The following is a 24,356-nucleotide window of genomic DNA, read 5'->3' as shown; positions in this document are numbered from 1 at the left end:
TTGAAATACTGAATTTTCAAGATAAGGCATGACAAGCATTTATTTACCAATTTTTATTAGTTGATGATTAAGAGCAAAAATTCTAGTCCAGAAAGCATATTTTTTGATGGGAAACAAGAAAAAAAATCATCACCAAACAGAGAAAGGGTGCCCTTCCTTTGGTATTTAGTATAACAGCCTAATGCACCTTTCCAAAGTCCACATTTTTCTTGTGTCATATATGTTTTATCACCATTGTCCTTTAAATCTGTCAGTCATTAGGAAATCCTTTGTCATCAGGATATATGCGTTCTCTTTAACCAAGAAATGCAAATGAATCTATTTTTTTCTTTAGAGAGAAAGAGGCATTTTAGGAAGGAGTTAGTACAGAAGATGTTCTAATTTCTGTCTCCCGTCCATGTTTGTTTGATTTGTCCGTGTATCAGAAGGAACTAAGTTACTGGAATATGAGAACATACATAGCCATATGTGTTGTCAAAATTTCACATGTAGGTGCCTTCTCACATGCAGTTTAGCCCTGCTGTTCATATTCTTATAGACTCTTGCCATAGTTGTGTAGAATAATTACAGAATATGTAGTAGCAGTGCTATGCTGAAATGAGAAAGAGGTTAGGAACCAAATCTCTAGAATTTTTCCAGTTTTCTCATAGTTCCCACCTTCCCCCCTTCTCCTCCTGCCTTACTCCTTCTCCCCCCTCCCCAGCTCATAGTCATAGTCATTGTGTCTCTACAGAAATGCTGCAAGGAGCATATGAACTAAGTTCAGACCGCACTTGCCACTGAACTGGCAATGTCAGCCAGTTGGTAGGACAAAGTTGTCTTATTCTCTTATTTCTCCTTCTTTTACCTCAAGCGACAACAGCCATGAAGGCTTCATACTCCCTTGCCTAATGTGTCAGACAAGTCCCAGAGAAAATAACAAAAGGTTTTCTGTTGATGATAATTCCTGCGATCTTCAAGTTTTGTGCTGTATTACTAAACAAAAAAATTAATGTATTCTGTGATTCTTTACCCATTAACTATTTTGTTTAAACTTGAGCAAAAATGAGCACTGGTTCAAATGAATCATTATAATAAATTTGTGTTAGATTTATTCTGCAATTCTCTGTATTCCTTAAACTTTTATATGCTTTCCAATTATAGCAATATTTTACTTGTCACTGCAAAATGTCAGGTTATTGCTTCAAAGGTAACCTCATTTTATATAATCAGATGGAGACTTAGCTGATGTAATAAAGCATTGAAGATTGGATAAAATTCCAATTGCTGTTTCCATAGTAATGAATGACAATTACTAACATAACAAAGATGTTAGTATTTTAGAGGTGTTTTGTGCTTTATTTTACTTTCAATGATAGATGTTTTTTGGAGACAAAATTATAAGAACACTGTTGGGAATTTGTATTTCTTTTTAAGGGAGGATGCCAAGATCTGTCATTTAATTTTAAAAATTGTGTAGCCTATTTTATAAGTTCCTTAAAATATGTCTGGAAATAATACAGTTTCAGGAAAATAGCACTGATCCCATTGCTTGATGTCAACCTTGGATATATGCAGCTGAGAGAGAATTATGGCAGAATATTCCTGAAAAATGAAAGGAAATAGTAGCACAAGAGCAAGCAAAAAATTCTGACCTCTCTTTAATTTTTTAATAGCTTTTTCAAGATAAGCTAACAAGGCTTGCATCACAAAGATTTGCATCGCTTTAAATCTGGGTGTAAAAAGTTGTCTTTAATCAGATTCTTAGGAAACAAATGTCTTTACAGTCCTGGTTTCATAACATCCCATCTGGTATCACTGATATTATCTATAATAGACTAAATAACAGATTCCATCTGCTTTTTTAAAGTGTTTTCTCTGTTTAGAAATAACCTGGGAGAAAAAAAAAAACAAGCCCTGATGCACTTACAAATTCAGTTTAAAAATATATTTCCTTGTACACATACGAGGTAAGATTATTCTAAAACTGTTCTACTCATCCATTTACTGAGTTGTTTAACTGTCTATTCTTTTTTTAGGTTGGCATAGTACTACATTATTCTACACTGTCTACTATGCTATGGATTGGAGTAACTGCTAGGAATATTTATAAGCAAGTTACAAAAAAACCTCAGCCTTGCCAAAACAGTGACCAACCTTCTTATCCAAAGCAGCCACTGCTCAGGTATGGAACATTAGCTATCCTTTTTTGTTGCTGTTGTTATTTATTGCTAAAACAGAAATTTTAAAACATTTTCATTTCTGTATTCTTTGCTTTTCACAGACTATAAATAGAATTGAGTCGCTTGCTGGTATATAAAAATCTGAATATTTACTGTATGCCAACTGATAATTCAGGAGATGGAAATATGCAGAACTGGTGTTGATTAGGTTTGGGTACCTCTATGTGAAAGGGAACAATTCAAATGTTCCTGTTGGTTTCTTAAGCAGGGAAAAAAAAACAAAAAACAACACACCTGTTTTGGTTCTGGGTTAAGGCATTATTTAATCATCAGAAACTACTCTATAATGACTTTCCCTGTACCCTTATCTATTCTGCTGTAAATCTTGACCATACTTGTATTGATTGTTTAGTAACCTGATAGCAGCCTTCCTTATTCCATGCCAGAGATCTAATACTATTACAGGAGAGACTGAAAGTCTGGACTCTCTATCAGCTTTCTAGATGGAGTAGATTAACTAACGGGTCTCTGACAGCATGGCAGGTGTAATCTGATTAAAGACATGAGAAGATAGATTAATTTTTTAAAAAAAATATTTTAATTTATTTTTTAATATTTTTTTTTTTAGCTATCAGTGAATTAAGTATTAGCCAAAGTTATCTAGTATCCCTGTACTGAGTTTGGAGGGAGACTGAGACAGAGAGGAACTTCCAGAGAACAGTTCTTCCCCTTTGTCTTAGACGTTTGTGTGAAGCGGGATGAATCGTCTTAAGGAAGTGCCTCTCTTTCCCCAGGATGGTCAGTTTACACTAAAGACCTCAATTGTACAGTGAAGGACAGGAAATAGCAATTGTACATTTTATGGATTTGCTGTGAAAAATCCAGATTGCTGTATTCTTTTAAACAGACTTAGCAGATTTCATTTTGGACACAAAATATTTATAGTGAAGTACCATTTATAGATGACTGTGTGAGGTTGTCACAGCTTGTTAGAATTCTATATGAAGATGAATTGTGTTTTGTTGTCTGACTCTGCTGAGTGAAATCTTTATTAACATGCTTAGTTTTCTGCTTTTAAAAACATTTTCTTTCTAGATATAAAATTGATTAAAGTTAACATAAAATTTGTATAGTGAAGAGCCGTTTTGAGCATTAGCTTTGTCAGGGATAAGGAAGACTACATCCTTTCACCAAGAGTGCCTGACTTTGCTAATCCATTATTTACTACAACACTCTTCACAGATGAGAATTTCACTCTCAGTTAATAGCTCGTGGCCAAGTGAATAATTGCCAATTTTCAAATGCTGGAGCATGGCTATTAAGGTAGAAAATTGGTACAGGTTATATAGACCCAGCATAGTGTGTTTTCTGCAAATTCAAATGTTGAATCTTAGATAATCAGGTGATGGAAAAGATTAGTCTAATTAGAATTTTTGTGGTACCAGTCACGTTGAGGTTCTCAGACAGTGTAAACAAATAGTAGAAATTTTAAGTTTAGCAATAGAAATTACAAACCTTCTTTTAACTGCAAGAGATTGTAAGTATAATTGTTTACTAGTTATGTGAAATGATTCTCAGTCAGGGCCTAGACACACAGGCACTGAAATGTCTAATATGATTTCATAATGGTTAGTACTAGATTCAAATAAGGATCGATTTCATTTCATGTAGAAAGTGGGGATAGTATATGGAAACTTAGAAATCACTTTAAGCAAGAAAAAGCCAAACTCATAATTAGTAATTGCTGCTCTTTTAGAATGATAATGATAATTTTTATATGCATTTTAACTTTCCTGGTTTAAATAATTTTTTAATCAGAAGTATTCTGTATCATTATATTTCCATAAAGTCTATTTAAGATGTTTATATTTCAGTGTAGTCATCTATAAGAAATGTTTTAACTAGACAGTGCTCTTGTATCTGTAAGCTGATGCCAACCTTTATACATGTTGTGCCACAGGTACATAAGAGAGAACATGTCTGTTTTTCTGGGTTTGAGTGAAGGAGTCTTAATTTTTATCTCCAGTAGATAGCTGAACAATACAAAGTTTGTTCAAACGGAGATTGAGTTAAGCCTTTTTGTATGTCAATATCATCAGTGCTAGGAAGCACATAATGCAGTTTGAAAGACACTTTCAAACAAGAGGTAGTTTGTCAGTAATTCTTTTCTGTTGCCCTACTTTGACTTGTGTTCAGGTTTAGTTTAACACAAATCCATGAATGTGTTAGGCAATAATTGTACACTTTGCTTTTCTTCTGCCATCTTTTCTGGTTATGTATGTATACAATAGACTGGTTTTCCAGTTCACAAATGAGTGGGTTTGTGTTTCTTCTATATGTACTTTCTATATGAGATATAAGGATAGCTTTTGTGAGTCAGTAAGTGGAGACTACTGCCAAAAATCAATACATAAATCTCTGACATGGAATTTACCAAGAAATTTTAAAAATTATCTCACCACATTTTTTTTGAGGAGCTTGATCCACTCTAAAAACTAGCTGAAGTAGTGAAAATAAATACCAAAATATCTAAATGGAGACCTAGCCTGGCAATGGAAGAAGGAGTTTGCTTGTAACAGTTGCTTGTTTCTCTGCCTGCTATTTGCATAGTCATTGGCAGAAGTAAGACAAATGAGGTACACTTGATCTTTTCCCCCTAGTACTCCTTGAGCTACGGCAAGATGTATCCTGTTATGTAAAATTATGATTCTCTATAAGTTTTCTCTATTTGCAGATGAAGTGAACAAACTTGAAATCTTTTTGCAGTGTAATTTTATTGAAACTTGTTCTTCATGGCAATATGATTTTGATTATTGCCTCTTTTTATACATTAATCTTATATGACACATTATACATTATACACAATATATATATATTTATATATTATATGTGATTTATATAATCTATTCATCACAGAGTTAAAGCTCTTGGGGCCTTTCACTTTGATGGCTGAAACCAACTGGAACAATTCTGATATTTTTTACTAAATGTGTCTGGATGCTAATGAGGTGGATCTAATTAATGCATCATTGAATTTTGTGTATTGAAATGCTGAACCCTAGTACTTGAACAGATAATGAAATTACTTCCTGTAAAATATACTCTCTGGCATTCATAATAGAAATAAATAATTCTATCTGTTCATCCTCTGTGGACATTTGTTAAACCTGGCAGAGTTTGGGCTTCTGACTCAGATTTTGCCAGCAAAGACAAAGAAGCATGCAAGATTCAGCTCTTACTTTAAATGCACAAAACTTCCCATCAGCCTAAGCTGAGGTACAGGTAGTATTAGTTTTTATACCTGATATGTGCATGAATTTTTCATGTGATGCTGGGAGCACATAGAGTGTACAGGAGTACAGACCAGGAAGAAAATACTTCTGAAAGGTATTCTGTTAAAATTATTCCTTTCCTAAAAGAGGGAAAAAAATCAGTCTACTTTCATTTTTAATATGATCCCTACTGAGCATGATTGCACTATAAACATTTAAAATAAAAGATAAATAAACTTCCAACTGGCCCAAAGATTGGTGTTAAGGAGACAGGTAATTAAATTATCTTTCATCTCAGGGTGAGGTACAGATATGTCTCCTGACTTCCTCCATCCTCTTTTGTTCAATGGGCATCTTGCAAGGTAATGAACATAGCAAACTTCAGTCTAACAGTGAGTCCAATATCTTATATTTGTCATGAAAAAAAATCCAATCTGCATAAATAAGGTATAGAATCAACTGCAAAATGGATAACTGTTGATGTCACTGTCTCTGCTGAACTTCATCTTGTTTGTTATGTAATGTATCTTGATAAGCTTTTAAAAAGGTTCTTATTAAAATTGTGGCCCTTGTAGGAAGAGTACCTCATACAATGCCTCAGAAAAACTGTGTATCTAGATGTACTAGCAATTTAGGAACGGATTGTGTGTCCTTCCCTTTTTATTCAAGGCTTAGTAATATGGCTGTTAAAAATTAACATAGAGAATTCAGGAAGATCATAACTCAGGCAAATTAAATCAGTTTTTAGCAGCACACTCAGGGCACCTACAGTCAATATAGCTGGCTTCAATTCCATTTTCTTATTGTTTTTAACTTCAAATACTTTTAAAATTTAAGAATAATTTTTAGAAAGAAAAAGCTGATTGCATATTTCATATATTTTGTAATGTCTCAAATGTTATTTAGAAACTGTCCTTTAACTTGCACACAGAGCACAGCTAGAAACAGTAGGTTAGAAATGGTTCGGTTGAACTGTAATATCTGCTAATGGATGTGCACCTGCATATGTGTCCCCCTTTATCTGCTGTTCTGTATCAGTTCATATATGGTTGGCTGCATTATCCATATACTTATAGAATTTTGAGGGATGTCTTAGAAGGAGCAACAACAGGGATGGGATCTTCCTTGTGGGCTGTGTTTATGGTGTAGCGATGCCTAACAACCTACACCCTGATCACGTGCATGTGCAAGATGTGATAGTGCTCCACTTGCATCCTCCCCCTCTCCTGTGAATGTGGCAGCAGCTCTCCACAGTTGCTCCGTGGCTCATTATTTCTCTCAGCTACTCAGACAATAACCTATGGTATCCAGCTGAATAATACTGAAGTATCTTTGTGACATTGAATTACGTTAGATTCTTTCACTGGAAAAAGAAGAAACTGTGCTAAACTTCCACATTCTGGAAAACTCTCTCCTTCAGTTTGTGTAGGCAAATCCTGCGATGAGCCTCTTCCCTCTAAGTGAGGAGATTTTACAGACTTGCATGATGCCACAGGGGTCATGGCATCTGCTTAATGCTTTGCCCATAGTGTTAACCCTACTTGTCTCAGGATGAACATTTACATGCTTGAGTTGAATTCTGACAGGCTGGAAAACAACTGATGGGCACAACTGGATTTGCTGCTACGTACCATTGCATTTGCCTAACTGTAAGTCCCAAGAGAGCCTGGCCCAAAGTGTTGTGATTTCCATCACAAATTGATGATGTGGTAATTTTAACTGAATAGATTATGAATACAGCAGGCTATTTCCTAAATTTGAGTTGCACACAATAATCGTGATGTCATTGAAAGTTGGCACGTTATATTCTTACACCATAATGGAGGTACTGAAAACACTCTGGTAATGAAGACATAAGACTTCTTATATTTAGTTTTTGAAGGAGTGATTATGTCCTTTACCAGAGAAAAACTCTAATCTACAAAAACCTAATGGTTTCTCATATTCCTAAGGTTAAATATTGTCTTTGTTACTCTCAGGGTCTAGAAAATTTCATCTCTCAGTTAAAACATGTTACCTATAATTTGTCACAGCATAATTAGCAGTGTAATGAGGAATCAAAATTTTACCAAGGTAACAAATTCTCTATTAAATGTGAAGTTCACCAAATATGTCATTTTCTTGGCCATGTTCTTTCCTGGATCTTGAGTGTGAATCATGTGAAGTTACTTAATTTACATTCTGAAAGACACAGACATTACTTGTCCCCTTGACACCAGCAGCTCTGAAATGCAGTTAAGTTCTAATGCATTTTTCATTAGCACTGGCTGTCATGAATCCATGTCTTGTATCAAATAATAATTGAGAGAGAATGAGAGAGAAAGAGGTCACATGAAAAGCACTGATCACAGTCCAATGTTTACTTATTTTTAGTATGCCCTTAAATATTATTTTCTCTGATCTTCATCCATGGAAGCCCATTTTTCCTTCCCAGATGGAACATACTGAACTCCTCTAGAAGTTTAGGGCTGATTATTCCAAGGGGTTAACTGCCTTTTCCGGAACAAGACTCTGTAGCTTATATATGGTCAAATAAATGGGAAATTCTGCCACAAGGGCAGGATTCTTGGAAGCCCTGAGGAGATCTGTAGTTCAGTCTCGGCTGTTAGCATAGACACAGTTCTGTTGTTGCAGAGTAAGTAAAAGTGTTGTCTTCTTGTGAGTAAATTTTTTACCACTTAGATGAACCACGGTACAGTAGGCCAACACTCTCACTGAAAATCTGCTATACGGGGCCCAAGGGAGTTGGCTATAATTTAAATACTCAATTGAAACCTTTGCTTAGAGGACAGAGTATTTTGATGTAGGCAGAGTCAGTTATCAGGAAGTTTTATCTGGTATTATCAGCAACGCTTCTTCTTTTAGTTATTGGAAATTAAGACTAGAATGTTGTCTTTTCCAGTGTATATTTTTAGACAATTTTGAAATTATGCTGTAATTAGTTTGATTCATTATTGAACAAGAGAAGTTTTTGCAATCCTCCTATGTTGACAAGACTGTTTATAGTCTCAATACCATAAGTACCTAAAAAGAACATAGTGTGTAGCAGCTGCCTTCATACATATTATCTGCAAATCTCTATTACCATATTTCTTGTTTCAATATGATGAAATACCATTCTAAAAATTTATGCATTCAATACAAATTGAATGCAAGAGAAAGCATGCTTTCTAGATATTGTTTTAGTTTTATCCACCAAAGTATGGTTTATGCTCAACATGAAAATAGCTAGTATATTATTATATTAGATATGAAAATAATCTGGGGATAAGAGCCATTTCAAAATTTTTCAAAAATTTAGTATGTTTTAATTAGTGAGCTAATCTTTTGAACAATGTTGTAATATGAAGACAATTTTAGTAACTCTGGCATTCAAAGATGACACAGCTAATGATACAACAGTGTCACCAGAAATGCTTGTCTTATCAGTTGGACCTTACTGTGTCTTAGCAACCCACCAGTTTAGGCATGTTCTCAAGTTTTGTGCCACCTGAGGTATAAAAGCTGTTGATATTACAAGCGGTTTAATATGATCACACTTAAAAGGCAGATACATGGTCAGTTGGAGTAATGGATTATAGCCAGAGCCATTTTATTGCTAGCTTAATGTAACTGAAATTTCTGGAGTGGAAAAGGGTATAAAATGGTAACAAGGGAAACATTTCCATGAATTCTTCTTATTCAGTTACAGCCTGAAGCTAAATGCATTTACATCATATGGAGAAAAATTATCTTAGGTCAAAGAAAATGTTTAATTCAGCTCTGAATTAATTGTTCTACACAAGAACATTTGCAGTAAAAACAAAATGTTAAAATATTAATGAGATTCACAGTGGCAATATATTATCAGGGGTACCCTGAGAAAGAAGCTGCACTTTGTGTAGGCCATGTAAATATTCATTGCAAGCAGCACTGGATTGCCAGAGAATGGTGTTGTAGTGGGGAGGTATTTTTCAGCCTACTCAGAACCAAACAAGAAGTGATTAGAATTTTGCTCCTCCACCTTCAAGAGGAGTGGCTGAATTGTTGTTATTTACAACAAAATGGTAGCAGAGCACCTGCTTTACTTTTATTTTCACTTCATCTAGCTTGTGAATCAAGCCTCAAACTGGAAGTATTTCCAGTTTGTTCTCAGTTTCCAGTTGGAAAAATTATTCTTTAAGTCTGATCTGAATGCACTATCAAATGCTATAATTGAATGATCCTGGAACAGGATCCTCCTTTGGATCAGGATTCCTCTTTGGTTTGATTTGATTTCAAGAGTATGTTACAATCAAGGTAGAAAAAGGATTTGTTAACACTGTAACTAATTACCTAAGGTACAGGCGAGATACAGAAAATGTCAGCACTTTCCAGAGCAGAAATCAGACCATACCAAATCTTTAAGAAATGTCCAGATAGAGAGTGAAGTTTTAGCTTCTTTGTTTAAGGAACAATGTCTGAGTCACTTAGCATAGACAAATAGAAATGGTTTATGGTTATTGCAAAAGAAATGTATGTCAATGTATTACATAGCATTAAGCAGCATAGCATGTCACATGTCGAGACTTTGAATTGAAACTCTTCCCAGTCACAAAGCTATTGACAAATATAGCCAAAAAAAGAAAATGACAGCATTTGAGTGATGCCTGGTCATTTAATGAGGGAATTATGGTCTTGGGACTTATAACTCATGTTGTTAACCATTTCTGGCATTTGCCAGCTTGCAAGGTTGTGAGCTTCAGGGAAACTTATTATTCCTGTGATATTTTCAGATTTGAAAAGCTGTAACTGCTGATCTGCAGAACTGTATTAGTTGAATTTTCCAGCTGCTTTTATCATGACTTCACATTTAGGTATTTCCTGGAAATTCAGAATTCTAGTCACACTATTCCTTGCCACAACACTTTCTAGAATTCAACTTGCTATATCCATAATTGTAAAGGATAAGCTAGAAGGTAGGAGCTTGATAAAATGCTCCATGCTTTGATTTGGTGCTCCAGGCAAAATGTGAAATGCTGATTGGAAATTTTGCAAGTTCTAAAAATCCTTGAAGATAAATATATTCAAACTCCAATGGGGGCTTTGTAGCAAACTTTATCAGATTTGAAAAGGCTAAGTATTTTCTCAGATGATTCTCTGCTGTCATATAGATTAAACTTGATTATGCAAAAAGCTGTGAAGAGAAATGAGTAAGATAATTTCTAATGTGTCTGTTGCCATAGTATGGACAAAGAACTAAGTGTTCCTATCTGCATGTATTAATGTTCACTGCAGTTACACAAAAGGCTATCTGACTTTTAATTGTGGATGACTGTATTTATTTATTGTTAAGAAAATTTAAAAATTAATAATTTTATTTAAGCAAAACCACAGTCACATTTCTTACAAATTCTTTCTTATGAAAATTGTCATGTGAGAAAGATGGAATTTAAAGCTTGTTAAGGTACACATCTCTTACAAATGAGTGTCTGTATACATCCAGCTTAACTGTAATGATAACAGCAATGTTGCAAGAAAAAAATATGGTTTTCAAAATGCTATAAAAGTATAGTTTAGAACTTTGAGGAGGCTTTGGATCAATTTTAGTTATCCTTCAACTGCTAAGGTTCTAAGTAGTGAAAAAGGCTTCAGGAGCAAGGTGCATACGTTTTAGAGTGAAAGACAGCTCATTGTTCAAAGCTGGTGCAGAGTTTTGCCTTTTGCTTTTATCATCATTTTTCCTTTTAACATAAACAGAAAAATAAATCACAGTGATCGGATTAATGCAGTGCAGGAAATTAACCTTCTCCTATGTAACTTCTGTAATTTTAGTATTCTGAGTAAAGCTTAAGGTAAATACTTGGAATCACCTCCAGAGTAGATAGAGCCCTCATACTTTAGATTAAAAGCCAGAAGACCAATGTACAGACCTTAGGAGAAGCAGAAAGTCTCAAAGAGATCCATCAGACTCTAACACAAGAACGAAGTCATTAAGACATCCCAGATGGTGATAATATTAATAAAGGAAATGAAAATGGGAAAAGCTGGTCTGCAGTAAATTGAGGTAAGGTAAAACAATGATCATGTAGCTTAAAAGTCCATATCTATTCTTATCTATATTCTGTAATTTCTGTTCAAACCGTATGCTGATCCTTCTTAATGATACAGTAAATTACAAATTACCCCTTTGTTGGTGACACATACACCTTGAGAAGTTCCACAGCTGAAAGGCAGAAAAGGAAAAAAATAATATCTCTGCAGTACTATCAGAAAAATTACGATATTTCTTATTCTGTTTAGAACTTGACATTGTGGACTTGTGATTTTCTTTGAAACTCTCATCCGAAACTTTTTAAAGAAAGCTTCTAACTCCTTATTTGGAATTACACTTGTACACATGGATAAAGAGGGGATAGATGAACTCAAATCACTTGAACGTTGTCGACCCTCACTGCTAGTTATGAGTGTTACTAACAACAATGTTGATAAGAGGTTTAAAATATTTTAATTAAAAAATCTGAAATTACTGAAGACAGAAGAATAAATAGTAACCTGAAGTTGCAATAAGGGGTAAATAGGTTGATATTAGAAAAATATTTTAAATTATGACAGTAGTTTTCAATTAAAACAGGTAACCTGGGAGGTTGTGGAAACTGTCATAAACAATTTGTTAACATAGTTTAGGTAAACTCCAGGCAGGTATGATAAATCTTTAATGTGACACTGCCTCAGAGCTTTTGAGTGCACTAGATGACCTCCTGATGTTCATTCCTGCCCTACAATTCTGTTATTCTTAAAACAAGCATTTTTCCTAACAGTGTTCTCTTTTTTCAAACCTTTATTTACTGGTGAATTTCCACAGCCTTGTTCATCTTATAAAATCTTTTATTTTATTTTGCAAGCAAATTCTGACAGAAGAGTCTTTGAAACTAATGTCTTCCAAATGTGCCTTCATGTTTGGAAATGTTATGAGTCTCGTAGAAACTGGCTGCTGATCCGTCAGTTATTTTTATTCAGGTACCATGTTACTATATAAAACATAACAAAAAATTAGTCCAGCTTCTGCTCTGAAATGTCCACACTCACAATAGGTTTTCAGCTAATCACTGGGAGTTACACATATATAATCACAGGGAGATTTTAGTCCATAGATGGAAATTATTCCTTACTGCTATTTACAAATAAAATCCGGTACATTTCCTGGAATTTTAATTTTACAGATTAAAAGAAGATAAATATATAATATTTAATATCTCTTAGGAAAATAAAAGTCTAGTTTAAGCTTTCAGCATATATGGATTTAGTATTCAGAAAAAGGGGTGATGTCTTTATCATTTTTGGATCACAGTTGATACTCAGGGGATCATTCAAGATTTTAATAGCTTATCTGAAAGTGAACATGGGCTGAGGTTTTCTGTGAAAGAAAACCTGAGCCCATAAGATACCTGACTTATCTATTAATTATGAGAGATACCTAGTTACTATTGATTAGGATGTAGGAGAACTATGATTACTGAAGATAATTTTTGTTTGCTTCTCAATGTTTTTGAGTAATTCCAAGAAACTGGAGATTTTGGAGAATTGCCTTCAAATATTGTATATTATTTTTGTGGAAAAAGTATGAAATGTAAGGATTTCCCTGTTCCAATCTGCCTTGACTGATCCAAGTAGTCACATCAGTAGATCTAGATAATCCACTAGTAATATTATCCACAAATTTATACTGGTAAATCTCTTGAGCAGATAACAATTTCTTCAGACATAAATATTCCTTTCTTCAAATATAATTATTACTTTATCACCCAATATTTTACTTTTTCAATAAATATTTTATAGATTCATTATGGAGGGTCCTGTAATTTGTGGAATTTGCTAACCATATGAGTCATGAGTGGTCAGTCATAGGATCTTTCTGCTTCTTCATATTAGATGAGTCTACAGACATCTTCAGAAAAAAAAAACAACCTATACAGTCAGAGTTCATTTCCAAGAAATGTACCACTTTGAAATTTGATTTCTTGGATTACTGATGTCAGTAAAACTCATGCTTATGAATCAAAGATAAGGAGCAGGAATCAGAGGCAAATTACTACCACTGTTGTTTTCAGAATAGCTACCCTATGCTGGCTGTAAATCATATGTAAGGCATTTTTGAGTATTTAATAAGGCATATGATAGTTTTGTTGTTGGCTCATATAAGACTGACAGTAAACTTGTCAGCTCATAGACTCTTAGTCTTCCATTAGTGATAGTGAAGAAGCCACTAGTCAGCAATATTCCCTCTTCTGGCATTTAAGAGTGTTTTCCAACTGGAGAGAACTCTTTACTCCTTTCTGAGTTTCTGGCATTGCCAAATCTGCTAACAATCATCTTACCTAGCAAAGATAGGCAGCCTTATGACATGGAAAGTTGAGCAAAGAGGTGTTCTTATGGTTTTGTGAAGATGGCAATGACTGCTCTTTGTTCCTTTTCAGATGTCTTTTTCTGCATTATTACCACAGTAACATTCTGGAAATTACCTGTAATTTCTAGCTTTTAATTAATACTTCTCAATTATTATTTCTTTATAAAGGTAACTCTTCTATCTCTGCTCATCCTTTTCTTTCAAAGCTTCATGATAATTTCTGGCTGAGTGCTCTAAGAAACCCTGTAATTTTTAGAGACTTACCTTTTGACCTTTTTATATATGATGGAAAAGCTTTGGTTTTGCTTCTGGTTAAAATCTGGGATAGGGATCACCAAAAATAGATTTCTTTGTATGTCAGTTTTTTAAACAACAGGAAAAAGTAAATGTTGATGCCATCATCATATATATATTTCCCATCACTCAGTAAGACTAAAACCGACAACAGCAAAAAACCTCAACATTAAAGCCAAAAATTGGGGTTGACACTCATGAACTGCTGCAATTGTACCTTCATTTCTTACTTTCAATAGAGTGAATTCAGGACAAAAATGTCAACCTGAATTTTTACCAATAAATCTAAATTTCCATGGGTTTGTGGAGTCAAGTTATTAATTCAATACTGTTTGTCTATGATTTAATAGCAGGGTAATCCATGATCATTCTTTTATTCATAGCATTAAAAGGGAATGCTTTTTGCTGCCTCTAGATTAGCAGATTGAATTGCATCCTATGGGATATGAAGGGGAAAGTGTTACAGGAAGAAGCCAAAAGTCTGAAACCATGAGAGAAAGTTTTTCCATCATGCTCTAAAGCTTCACTGCTGCATGTTAAATTTAATAGTACCTACTTGGTAAGATTTTGAGTTCTTGACTACCTGGTTATCTGTCAAGATAAATTGGAAAGCTGTAGAAGAGGATAACATTGCATAAATTCTAATATAAGATTTTTTCTGTGGAAACGAACATGGAAAAGTAAGCTTTTTCCTTTTTGCAAACTGTAAAGATGAAACTTTTCTAAGATTCTTTAGAGGGTAGATCAGTTTCTGTAAAAGAAGAATGCAACTGTGTAGTAAAAAAATGTGCAAGTCTGCGTCTTACTCGTATGGAGCTTGACCACAGTCAGTGGGAACATTTATGTAAGTAATGGATGCTCTACTTATCTGATACAATAATACATTTTTTATATAGCATAAATTCTAGTTTCAGCTACTCTTGGTTACAGTCACAGCTGAAGGCATTGTTGATGGGATGTAAAGTGGGGTCTTCTTCTGACTTCAATCCTGTCCTATCTCAGTTACCTTTCCATAATGCCTTGTGTTCTTCCGAAGAACTCTGTCCGCCTCTAGGCACATAGCTTTCTAATTACAGGAATTTTCAAGCCGTGCTCACTCACCTGTGAATCACTCTACTCTGAGTAGTGTGTATGTTTCAGTTTACAGATATAAACTAAAAAGAGCAGTAGGTCTAAAAAGCCCTTCTCTTATCATGGACAGCTGGTATAGAAGGACCCTCATAGGATTAAGAATATAACCATGAATAAGAAGTTGATAATAGAATAATAAAAATAATACATTTGGAAGAAACATCTCTAAGTCATCTAGTTTAACTCTCTACTCGAAGCGGATCCAATTTTAACGCTAACTCGGGGCCTCACCCACTCAAGTTTTGAAAATCTCCAAGGACCTTATCTCTTCCTCCCATCCTAGTTCTATTTCCTTTTGGCTTTCATCTTGAATGGACCACTAACATGAAATGTGACGGTTTTAACCTAGTCTGAAATAAAGCACCAAAAAAATCACTCTTCATATAATGAAAAAAAACCCCATGAGTTTAACAGAGCATCCTTAAAAATGACAGCTATATAATGCAAAGTTAAAATTCATAACTACAATATGTAAAATATATAAATATCATGTTGCTAAGCACAAGTAGTTCTCATCAAATTGCACATAATATATCTAAACTATTAATGACCAAACAGAAGGGATAGATAAAGAAACTCATAATGGGCTGAGCACCTTATTCTGCCATAGTCCATAAGGACTCTGATTCTCTAGTACTGACTTCCAGCCTTCCCAGAATTCTAACGAATTTCTAAAAACCTGCAGAAATAAGAATAAAATAAGAATGTGATGAAAATTATTTCCATCCCTAGAAACTGAAAGTATCTCTGAATTATAAGGACATTAGCACCATTCGTGCTAATAGCAGAATACCAAATATCCAGTGCTCAGAGCACTCAGGTTGTGATGGCTAACCCTTAACCTGCTCCTGGGGCAAAGAGACCCTGTCTTCACCTTCATAGAAGAGAGTTTGGGCACCTGATTATGGAGGTGATTATTACTTGATATATATTTTACAGCTTCCCATACCAAATTTCTGATGCATCAATTCTCAGTAACTCTAGTCTTTGTGTAATGCAATTCTTGAAGCAGGCACTCTCCTTTGTTCTGGGGCTCTGTATAAGTACTGAGATTTTTAGTTTTTTTCAGAAAGTATCCGTGAACAAAGACAATATACGAGTAGAAATAATAATGATAATACTAATAACAACAATAACAACAATAATAACAATAATGCCTATATTACCTTTAGAATGAATATGTCAAATCACCTAGGGTGTATTTTGGGATGTTAACATACGTGCCTTGCACTGACTTCACTTCAAAGTGCTTCAGCATTGTTTTCTTTATGATTGAAAGCAGTATTCTGTATGAATAAGAACCATTCTTCCATGCCTGAGGTACTACTTTTTCTTAACTTTCAGGGATGCCCCCTCCTTAACTCACAACCCGTGGAAAACCCTAAAAATATTAGGATTATTTGAATAATTAATTGAAAAAATTTAAAATGGGAGCCAACATAAAGCAGAGTCCCTTTACTGTGCACTGAATATGGACTTTAGAGGAACTCAAAACCTGTTTGTATGTTTTTTACAACTCCTTTCAGGAATCTGCTTCATCTTTTCTCTAAAAATGTGGGTTTAATTTGTCAATGACAAAGGCCTGGTAGCTGGAAAGATTCAACAGCAAGGCCTTTTGTGGTTTCCACAGATCCTCTGCATAAATGCCTTTTTTTTTTTTTTTTTTAAAATGGCCCTCTGGGTTTGTGACTGAATACTTCTCATAGACCAAGTAGATTTAATAATCAAAATAATTTTATTTTGATTTAGTGTGTGGGTTTTTTTCATGTCTTAAACAAGGCTTTTTGTTCTCTCACTTTGCCTGAGGTTACATCTTGCTCTAGCAGTGTGATTAGATTTTAGATACATGCAGTTGAAAATAAACCAAATTACCTAAATAGATGGAAGGTAGAAGTAAATTGTAATTAGCACATAATTGTAAAAACAGAGGTGCATAAGCCTGACATACTAACTCTGTTTAATTCTGGCGATGTAACACCTAATCCTTAACAATATTTTAAAGGTGGGGCGTTTATTACCTTATAGGTAAAATCCTCCGAAACAGTAAGTAAAGAAGAAGCAACTGTCTGTCCTTGTTTGAGCCAGGATGAAGCCAATTTTCCTTTAACTGATTTTTTAATTTTTTTTTTCCTTTAGTAAGCCTTCTTTTAACTAGCAACAGTGTGTTCTTCTAAAGCTGATAAAACAGTGGAATGTTTTTCTAACTGCTGGGTCTCCGAGGTCACACCTGCACTCTGCCGGCTCAGACACTACAGGGAGATCTGTGACCCCCCCGTAGGACGCTGAGTTAGACAGACAGCAAAATTGGCCAGAGATATTCTATTCCATATATCTACGTAAGCTCAGAGGAAGGTCAGAGATCACAGAAGACAACTTCCTTCCTTCTTCTTCCCTTCTTTTCCGTCCATCATTCCTCGGAACTGTATCAGCTGAGGGGAGTGCTGTGGGGTGGGGAGAGGCTAGAGGTTTTGCCCATACCTGAACATATCTGTATATAATTGTATATATTCTCTTATTCATTAGTGTTTTAATTAAAGCTGTGTAGTTTAGTTTTCAATCCAGCCAAGTCTCTCTCTTTTTCTCTCTCTTCTTCCCTACCTGGGTGGGAGGGGGAGGGGATCGAGAGCATTGTTGTCAGACCTGAGTCAAATGGTGACACTGTCAAACTCGACAACACATGAAATAGGAGGATGCAGGGAGTTGTGTTGGTGGCTGCCATAATGAAATATGGAATTGACATAAATTCTTTTCAAAAAATATGATTGCCAAATTTAGTCAGACGAGAGCATAAACCAGAATGCCCTGTCAGTGACTTTCACAGATGATCTAAATTTAAATGTATTTTCTCATGCTAGTAATTTCATTTGGTTCCTTTGGCGGGCTTAATGAAATATTACATCAAATAAAACAAAAATTTTAAACCACATATTTTCTACTTAAAATTCAAGGTGATTCTACTAACAGTCATAAAACAGTGATACTAATATAACATTAATCAAGTGTTAAATACATTTCAATAGAAGGGTACAGGACCTATTATCACTATCTTTGCATGCTTTACTTTTCATTTCACTTTCATATTATACAAAATGGCATTGTCATATATAGGCTGTAATCAGAATTTCTTGTCATGATGAGAGTTGATAGGTTAATGGTTCTTTTCTCCTCTTTGAAAGGCAGAAGGACATCTTGATGGTAATTTAGTTTCTAAAGGTGTATTGCAACGCTTGGTGAAGCAGTTGTGTTTGATTCAGTAGGCTGGAACTGCAAAATAATTTCAGCTAACAACTCTACTCTAGAGTAGTCAAATGCCTGGAAAAATGAGGTAGCACTGAATTATTCAGAACAAGATTATCACCCATTTTACTACTAGAGATTAACTGTGGAAACAAAATTGAAAGGCCTGTTGTGTTCCCTTGGGATAAAATTATTGCACAAATAGAAAATACTCAAAGTATGAGTATTATTCTCGTCCTATTATTTCTACTCAAGCATTAACAGCTTTCTCTCTATGAGTTCCATGCTCTTTCTAAACATTTTAAAATATAGATTCTTTAAGAAACATTAGTAATTTTTAGAGCCTAATTTTGTCAAATGGAGGCCTAGACATCTTAAGTGATAAGCAAACAAATCTGCAGAGAGTTTTCTTGATGGTTTGTCATTCACCTCTCCGTGCTTTAGTCTCTGCCTCTAACTCAAGAAGATTATACGTGTTCTCACAAGGACATTATGAAAGTTAACTAATTAATGTTTGTGAAGCTCTTAATTTAAAAAAAAAAAAAAATCTAGAAAGAAGAGATATATATAAAAATTACTAGCTTCCTGCTGGAGGATCATTGTTCCTTCTGTGCCAATCAAACTGTCTCATGGAAAAAAAAAAACCTTACTGCAAACAGGCAGCTAAAAAGAATAACAATGTTGCCACATAATGGATGCTAAACAGAGTTTTCACACAAGTCTTAACTCTGCTATTATTTACCTTTTAGAGTTTGCCTTGTAATTTTATTAATTTTTAATGTATTCTCCATGTTTATATTTTACGTTGCAGAAAGGAAAAAAACACTTAATAAATGTAGATTATTTCTTTTCAGCAAGGCCAGGAAGCAAAACTAAAATGGTATCTGTAAATATGTTTATAAATCCAGACCATTTGCAAGCAGGATTTAAAATGACAGGGTTTTTTTTTTAAATGTAAAGTACAGTTTCAAAAACCCCTAATTTCTACAAAGTTGTCCTTTTACTTGATCAAAATTCCCAGGAAAAAGGACCATAAAATTATGTGAAGCATAAAAAATTCAGGAAGAATAATTTGAAAATCAGGCTCATAAATTCAGCTTTCTACAGAGCAGCTACTTATCCATCTGCCTGCCTGCCGGGTACTTGAACTGTGGCATCTGGTTAGCTCAGGAGTTAATGACCATTTTCTATATGTATTATTTTCACAAATATGTTAAAATCAAAGCCCTGCTCAAGGAAAAATAAAAGGGAAAGTAATTTTGCTCTGACTCCTCTTTTATCCTCATGTTTATTTTCCAAGTGGCTAATAGATTGACATCTCTTCCTTTATGAACTGTGCCCTAGAAGTCAGTAGAGCTAAAGCGATTAGTCTTTTTTTGCATTGGGGAAAAGGAAAGAAATTAATGTTTCACTGTTGTATTTATATATCTAACATGTACCTTTGTAGAGTTGAACATGCAGAGAGGATTACTTTTAAATATACATTTTCATCAAGTAATGTCTGCAATAAAGACTATTAGAAGCTATTAAATCACTTCCTGATATATTCCCATTCTGCCAACCTCTGCAGAAAAAATCCCAACTTTTTAAAAAAGTCTTGCATAGCACCCACAAAGCCAAGGTCTGGTCCTTTTTGGAAGGATTAATTCCAGAGTCAAAGCTTTTAATCTGGAAACAATTTTGGCTAGAGAATAGCCAGACGTTCAAGCAAGAAATTAATCACTGGTTGGAAGTCTCCTTTACTTGCTGACTTATTGAGTAATATTTATGGAAATAAACTTAGAAGAATATACTGTATGTTAAGTTAGCAGAATAGATGCTGCCTGCAGGCTATTGCAATCATTCTTGCTGACATTATCCTGTTTCTGTCAGATTGCCTGAGAAGTTCACAGTATTTTGTGGTAGGGCTTGGCTTACAAGTGACACTCCTGCTGATTTTTTTTAATGTAAGCTCTGGTGTCAAATGTAAGCTTGAGGACATCACCTCAAGCAGTGTCTGCTGCTCTGCTAGGGGTTTTTAGTGCTTATGTCAGTACATTGTACTTTCTGATCTCTGGCAGCTGCGGCAGGAGCTTATGGGTTCCCTCTAATGATCCATGAGTATGATTCCCACCCACAAATTACTGTACATCATTTGAGTGTGTCTGCATAGCCTGGTTTTCAGGCTATAGGTGTTGCCTACACTACAGCTAAGAGGTATGGCTGCAGCATGCTGAGGCCTGCCAGGCTACCTTTAATCTAATTAGTTTAGATAACAATATTAGTGGAGATGTGATAGAATGAGTTTCAGAAAATAAATGTATGGTGATGTAAAAGCCTACTAGGGATCATCAGAACATCTCTGGGTAGCCAGCAGCAACAACATACAAATTTTAGAAACTCTTCCTAAGGGCTATAGAAGCAACAGGTTGCAAATTACTTCAAATCCCCCAATCTTCCCACAAATAGTTTACAGTTTTCTCCATCAAACAATTTTAAAATTAGATAAATTAACTGCTTAGCAAATTTCAGCTTTTTTACTGTACATCATTTGAGTGTGTCTGCATAGCCTGGTTTTCAGGCTATAGGTGTTGCCTACACTACAGCTAAGAGGTATGGCTGCAGCATGCTGAGGCCTGCCAGGCTACCTTTAATCTAATTAGTTTAGATAACAATATTAGTGGAGATGTGATAGAATGAGTTTCAGAAAATAAATGTATGGTGATGTAAAAGCCTACTAGGGATCATCAGAACATCTCTGGGTAGCCAGCAGCAACAACATACAAATTTTAGAAACTCTTCCTAAGGGCTATAGAAGCAACAGGTTGCAAATTACTTCAAATCCCCCAATCTTCCCACAAATAGTTTACAGTTTTCTCCATCAAACAATTTTAAAATTAGATAAATTAACTTTCTTAACAAATTTTTGTTTTTTTTTTTTTTTTTTTTTTTTTTTTAAATCATTGAATGGTGAAGGTTGGAAGGGACCTTAAAGTCTGTCATGTTGCAACCTCCCTGCTATGAGCAGGGACACCTACCACTAGACCAGGCTGCACAAAGCCTTATCCAACCTGACCTTAAACACCTTCAGGGAGGGGGCATCAGCAGCCTCCCTAGGCAACCTATTCCAATATATTCCTGTTTCTTCCACATGCTTTCCCAGTTTTTAAAGATTTGCCTGCATGGCTATTTCAACCAGTCAAACCCTCTGTGTTAGCTGTCTCCATCATATCAGTCACATCTGTCAAAGCAGGGTTCCTCTGTCTTCTTACTGCTGCCCACAGATCTTCATTGCCAGTAGCCTGAGTATCACCTTTTGCATTCCTGAGTGGTAGAAAAGTATCACAAGTAGATAAAATTGGCTTTGGTCCTGAGTTACTGCATGTTCCTTTGTGAAGAGAAAAAAGCCAACCAGCTTAAAGAGAAAAGTTAGAAAATAATTGGAAGACAAAAGCTGGTTACCGAACCAAAGGATATAGACCTTTAAAGCTTTAAAACCGAAAGAAGGAGTAGTTAGGTGAGAGTCGGGCACACACTGAAGGAAGAAGTTTGATTGCTACTTTCAAAATAAGAAAATATACTTGGGGGTAAAAAAGGATGGTTGAAAATCATGTACTTGCTCAGTCTACAAGCTTCAAGGTACTCTTTATTATATTGTTCTGTGAAACACAATTACTGGACAGGAGCATTACCTCCTACTTTTGCACTTGTGTGGCTGAAGGACACCAGAAGTTGGCTGCAGCAGCAAAACAGCAGAACCCAGCATCTGTCCAGTGACAACCCTTACACTCAGACCATTTTAACCGGTCTGGAAAATGTTTTCTGTGTACATGCCCAGGCAGTGCTATATAAAATACCAGTGAATGTTAACATTAGGGCTGCACAGGGAATAGCACACACAGGCTCCTCCTCCTGTCAGGTGTTGTAGGGAGTAACAGGCAAACAGTCATTGACAAAGGTTAATGAACACCATGAGGGAATCACCCTAACCAGGGAATCTTTCAGATAAGGTTACATTGTTCTTGCTCTTGCTTGAACTTACAGAGAGACAATCATGTTTGTTGGGCTTGGAGACAAACTTCTGTATGCCATGATTTGCTCAGTGCCCTAATTTACAGTAGTAGGGGCAACTTGTATTTAAAGAGAATGGAAATTAAGAAATCTTCTGAAACAGATTTTTTGTATAACCTTGAACACTTAATCTTTCCTTGCTTGTTTTCTCATCTGTACAAGAGGGATAATCATATTTATTGACCACACAGGGGGCTCTAAGACTAAATTAATTGACATTATAGAACACTGATTCTCTTAGCTAAAAGGTTTACTGGAAGTACAAAACATAGCTATTTATTATCTGCCTTTTCTTCACTTTTTATTCATGCTCTACTAATTCTACTTCTGCTTTTTCCTCAAAATTATCTGTCCTGATAATCTGGTTAAAAAGAAGAAATTTGTAAAACTAATAATGACATAGAAACTAATGTTTGGAAATATTGCTTTAAATTTCTTAATTTTAAGTGTACTTTCTCACAACTAATATACATATGGATCTTATTGAACAATGTTTCTTCTCTCTTGCTGACTTTCCAGTGTTTTCTTTTCTCCTCTATATACTGTTTAAGATCATAGAATCATAGAATCATAGAATCCTAGGGGTTGGAAGGGACCTCGAAAGATCTTCTAGTCCAACCCCCCTGCCAGAGCAGGGTCACCTAGAGTACATCACACAGGAACGCATCCAGGTGGGTTTTGAATGTCTCCAGTGAAGGAGACTCCACATCCTCCCTGGGCAGCCTGTTCCAGTGCTCTGTCACTCTCACAGTAAAAAAAAATTTTCAGATATTCACCTTGAACCTCCTATGCTCCAATTTGCACCCATTACCCCTTGTCCTATCACTGGTCATCACTGAGAAAGGCCTAACTCCATCTCCCTGACACTCACCCCTTACATATTTGAAAACATTGATGAGGTCACCCCTCAGTCTCCTTTTCTCCAAGCTAAAGAGACCCAGCTCCCTCAGCCTTTCCTCATAAGGGAGATGTTCCACTCCCTTAATCATCTTCGTAGCTCTGCGCTGGACTCTTTCAAGCAGTTCCCTGTCCTTCTTGAACTGAGGGGCCCAGAACTGGACACAATACTCCAGATGCGGCCTCACCAATGCAGAATAGAGGGGGAGGAGAACCTCTCTTGACCTACTAACCACACCCTTTCTAATGCACCCCAGGATGCCATTGGCCTTCTTGGCCACAAGGGCACATTGCTGGCTCATGGTCATCCTCCTGTCTACCAGGACCCCCAGGTCTCTTTCACCTACACTACTCTCCAGCAGGTCAGCCCCCAACCTGTACTGGGACATGGTGTTGTTCTTCCCCAAATGTAAAACTCTGCACTTCCCCTTGTTGAATTTCATCATGTTTCTCCCCGCCCAATTCTCCAACCTATCTAAGTCTCTCTGAATGGCAGCACAGCCTTCTGGTGTGTCAGCCACTCCTCCCAGCTTAGTGTCATCTGATCAACTTATCTACAAGGATGCTGTGGGAGACGGTGTCAAATGCTTTACTGAAATCAAGATAACCACATCTACCGCTCTACCATCATCTATCCACCTAGTAATTTCCTCATAGAAGGCTATGAGGTTAGTCAAACATGATTTACCCTTGATAAAACCATGCTGACTGCTCCTGATGACCCCTATGTCCTTGATATGCCTAGAGATAGTGACAAGAACAAGTTGTTCCATCACCTTTCCAGGGATGGAGGTGAGGCTGACCGGTCTATAGTTACCCAGGTCTTCCTTCTTGTAGACTGGTGTGACATTTGCTGTCCTCCAGTCCTCAGACACCTCTCCTGTTACCCATGACTTACCGAAGACGATGGAGAGTGGCCTAGCAATGACCTCCGCCAGCTCCCTCAGC

At 35.7% G+C, this 24,356-nt stretch overlaps 1 protein-coding gene across 1 annotated transcript in view; it reads left to right on the top strand.

Moving 5' to 3' along the window:
• GPR123 (G protein-coupled receptor 123) overlaps nucleotides 1-24,356 on the top strand; it is a 211,493-nt gene that overhangs the window by 179,750 nt on the left and 7,387 nt on the right. Inside the window, exon 16 of the mRNA XM_010000051.1 lies at nucleotides 2,019-2,164. Coding sequence (XP_009998353.1) covers nucleotides 2,019-2,164 — 146 coding nt within the window. The remainder of the gene's footprint in view (nucleotides 1-2,018; nucleotides 2,165-24,356) is intronic.

The sequence above is a fragment of the Chaetura pelagica genome, unplaced genomic scaffold, assembly GCF_000747805.2.
Source record: "Chaetura pelagica isolate M959 unplaced genomic scaffold, ChaPel_1.0 scaffold436, whole genome shotgun sequence".
Lineage (NCBI taxonomy): Eukaryota > Metazoa > Chordata > Aves > Apodiformes > Apodidae > Chaetura > Chaetura pelagica.
Note: the sequence above shows the minus strand (reverse complement) of the source record. Positions and strands in the feature narration are given on the sequence as shown.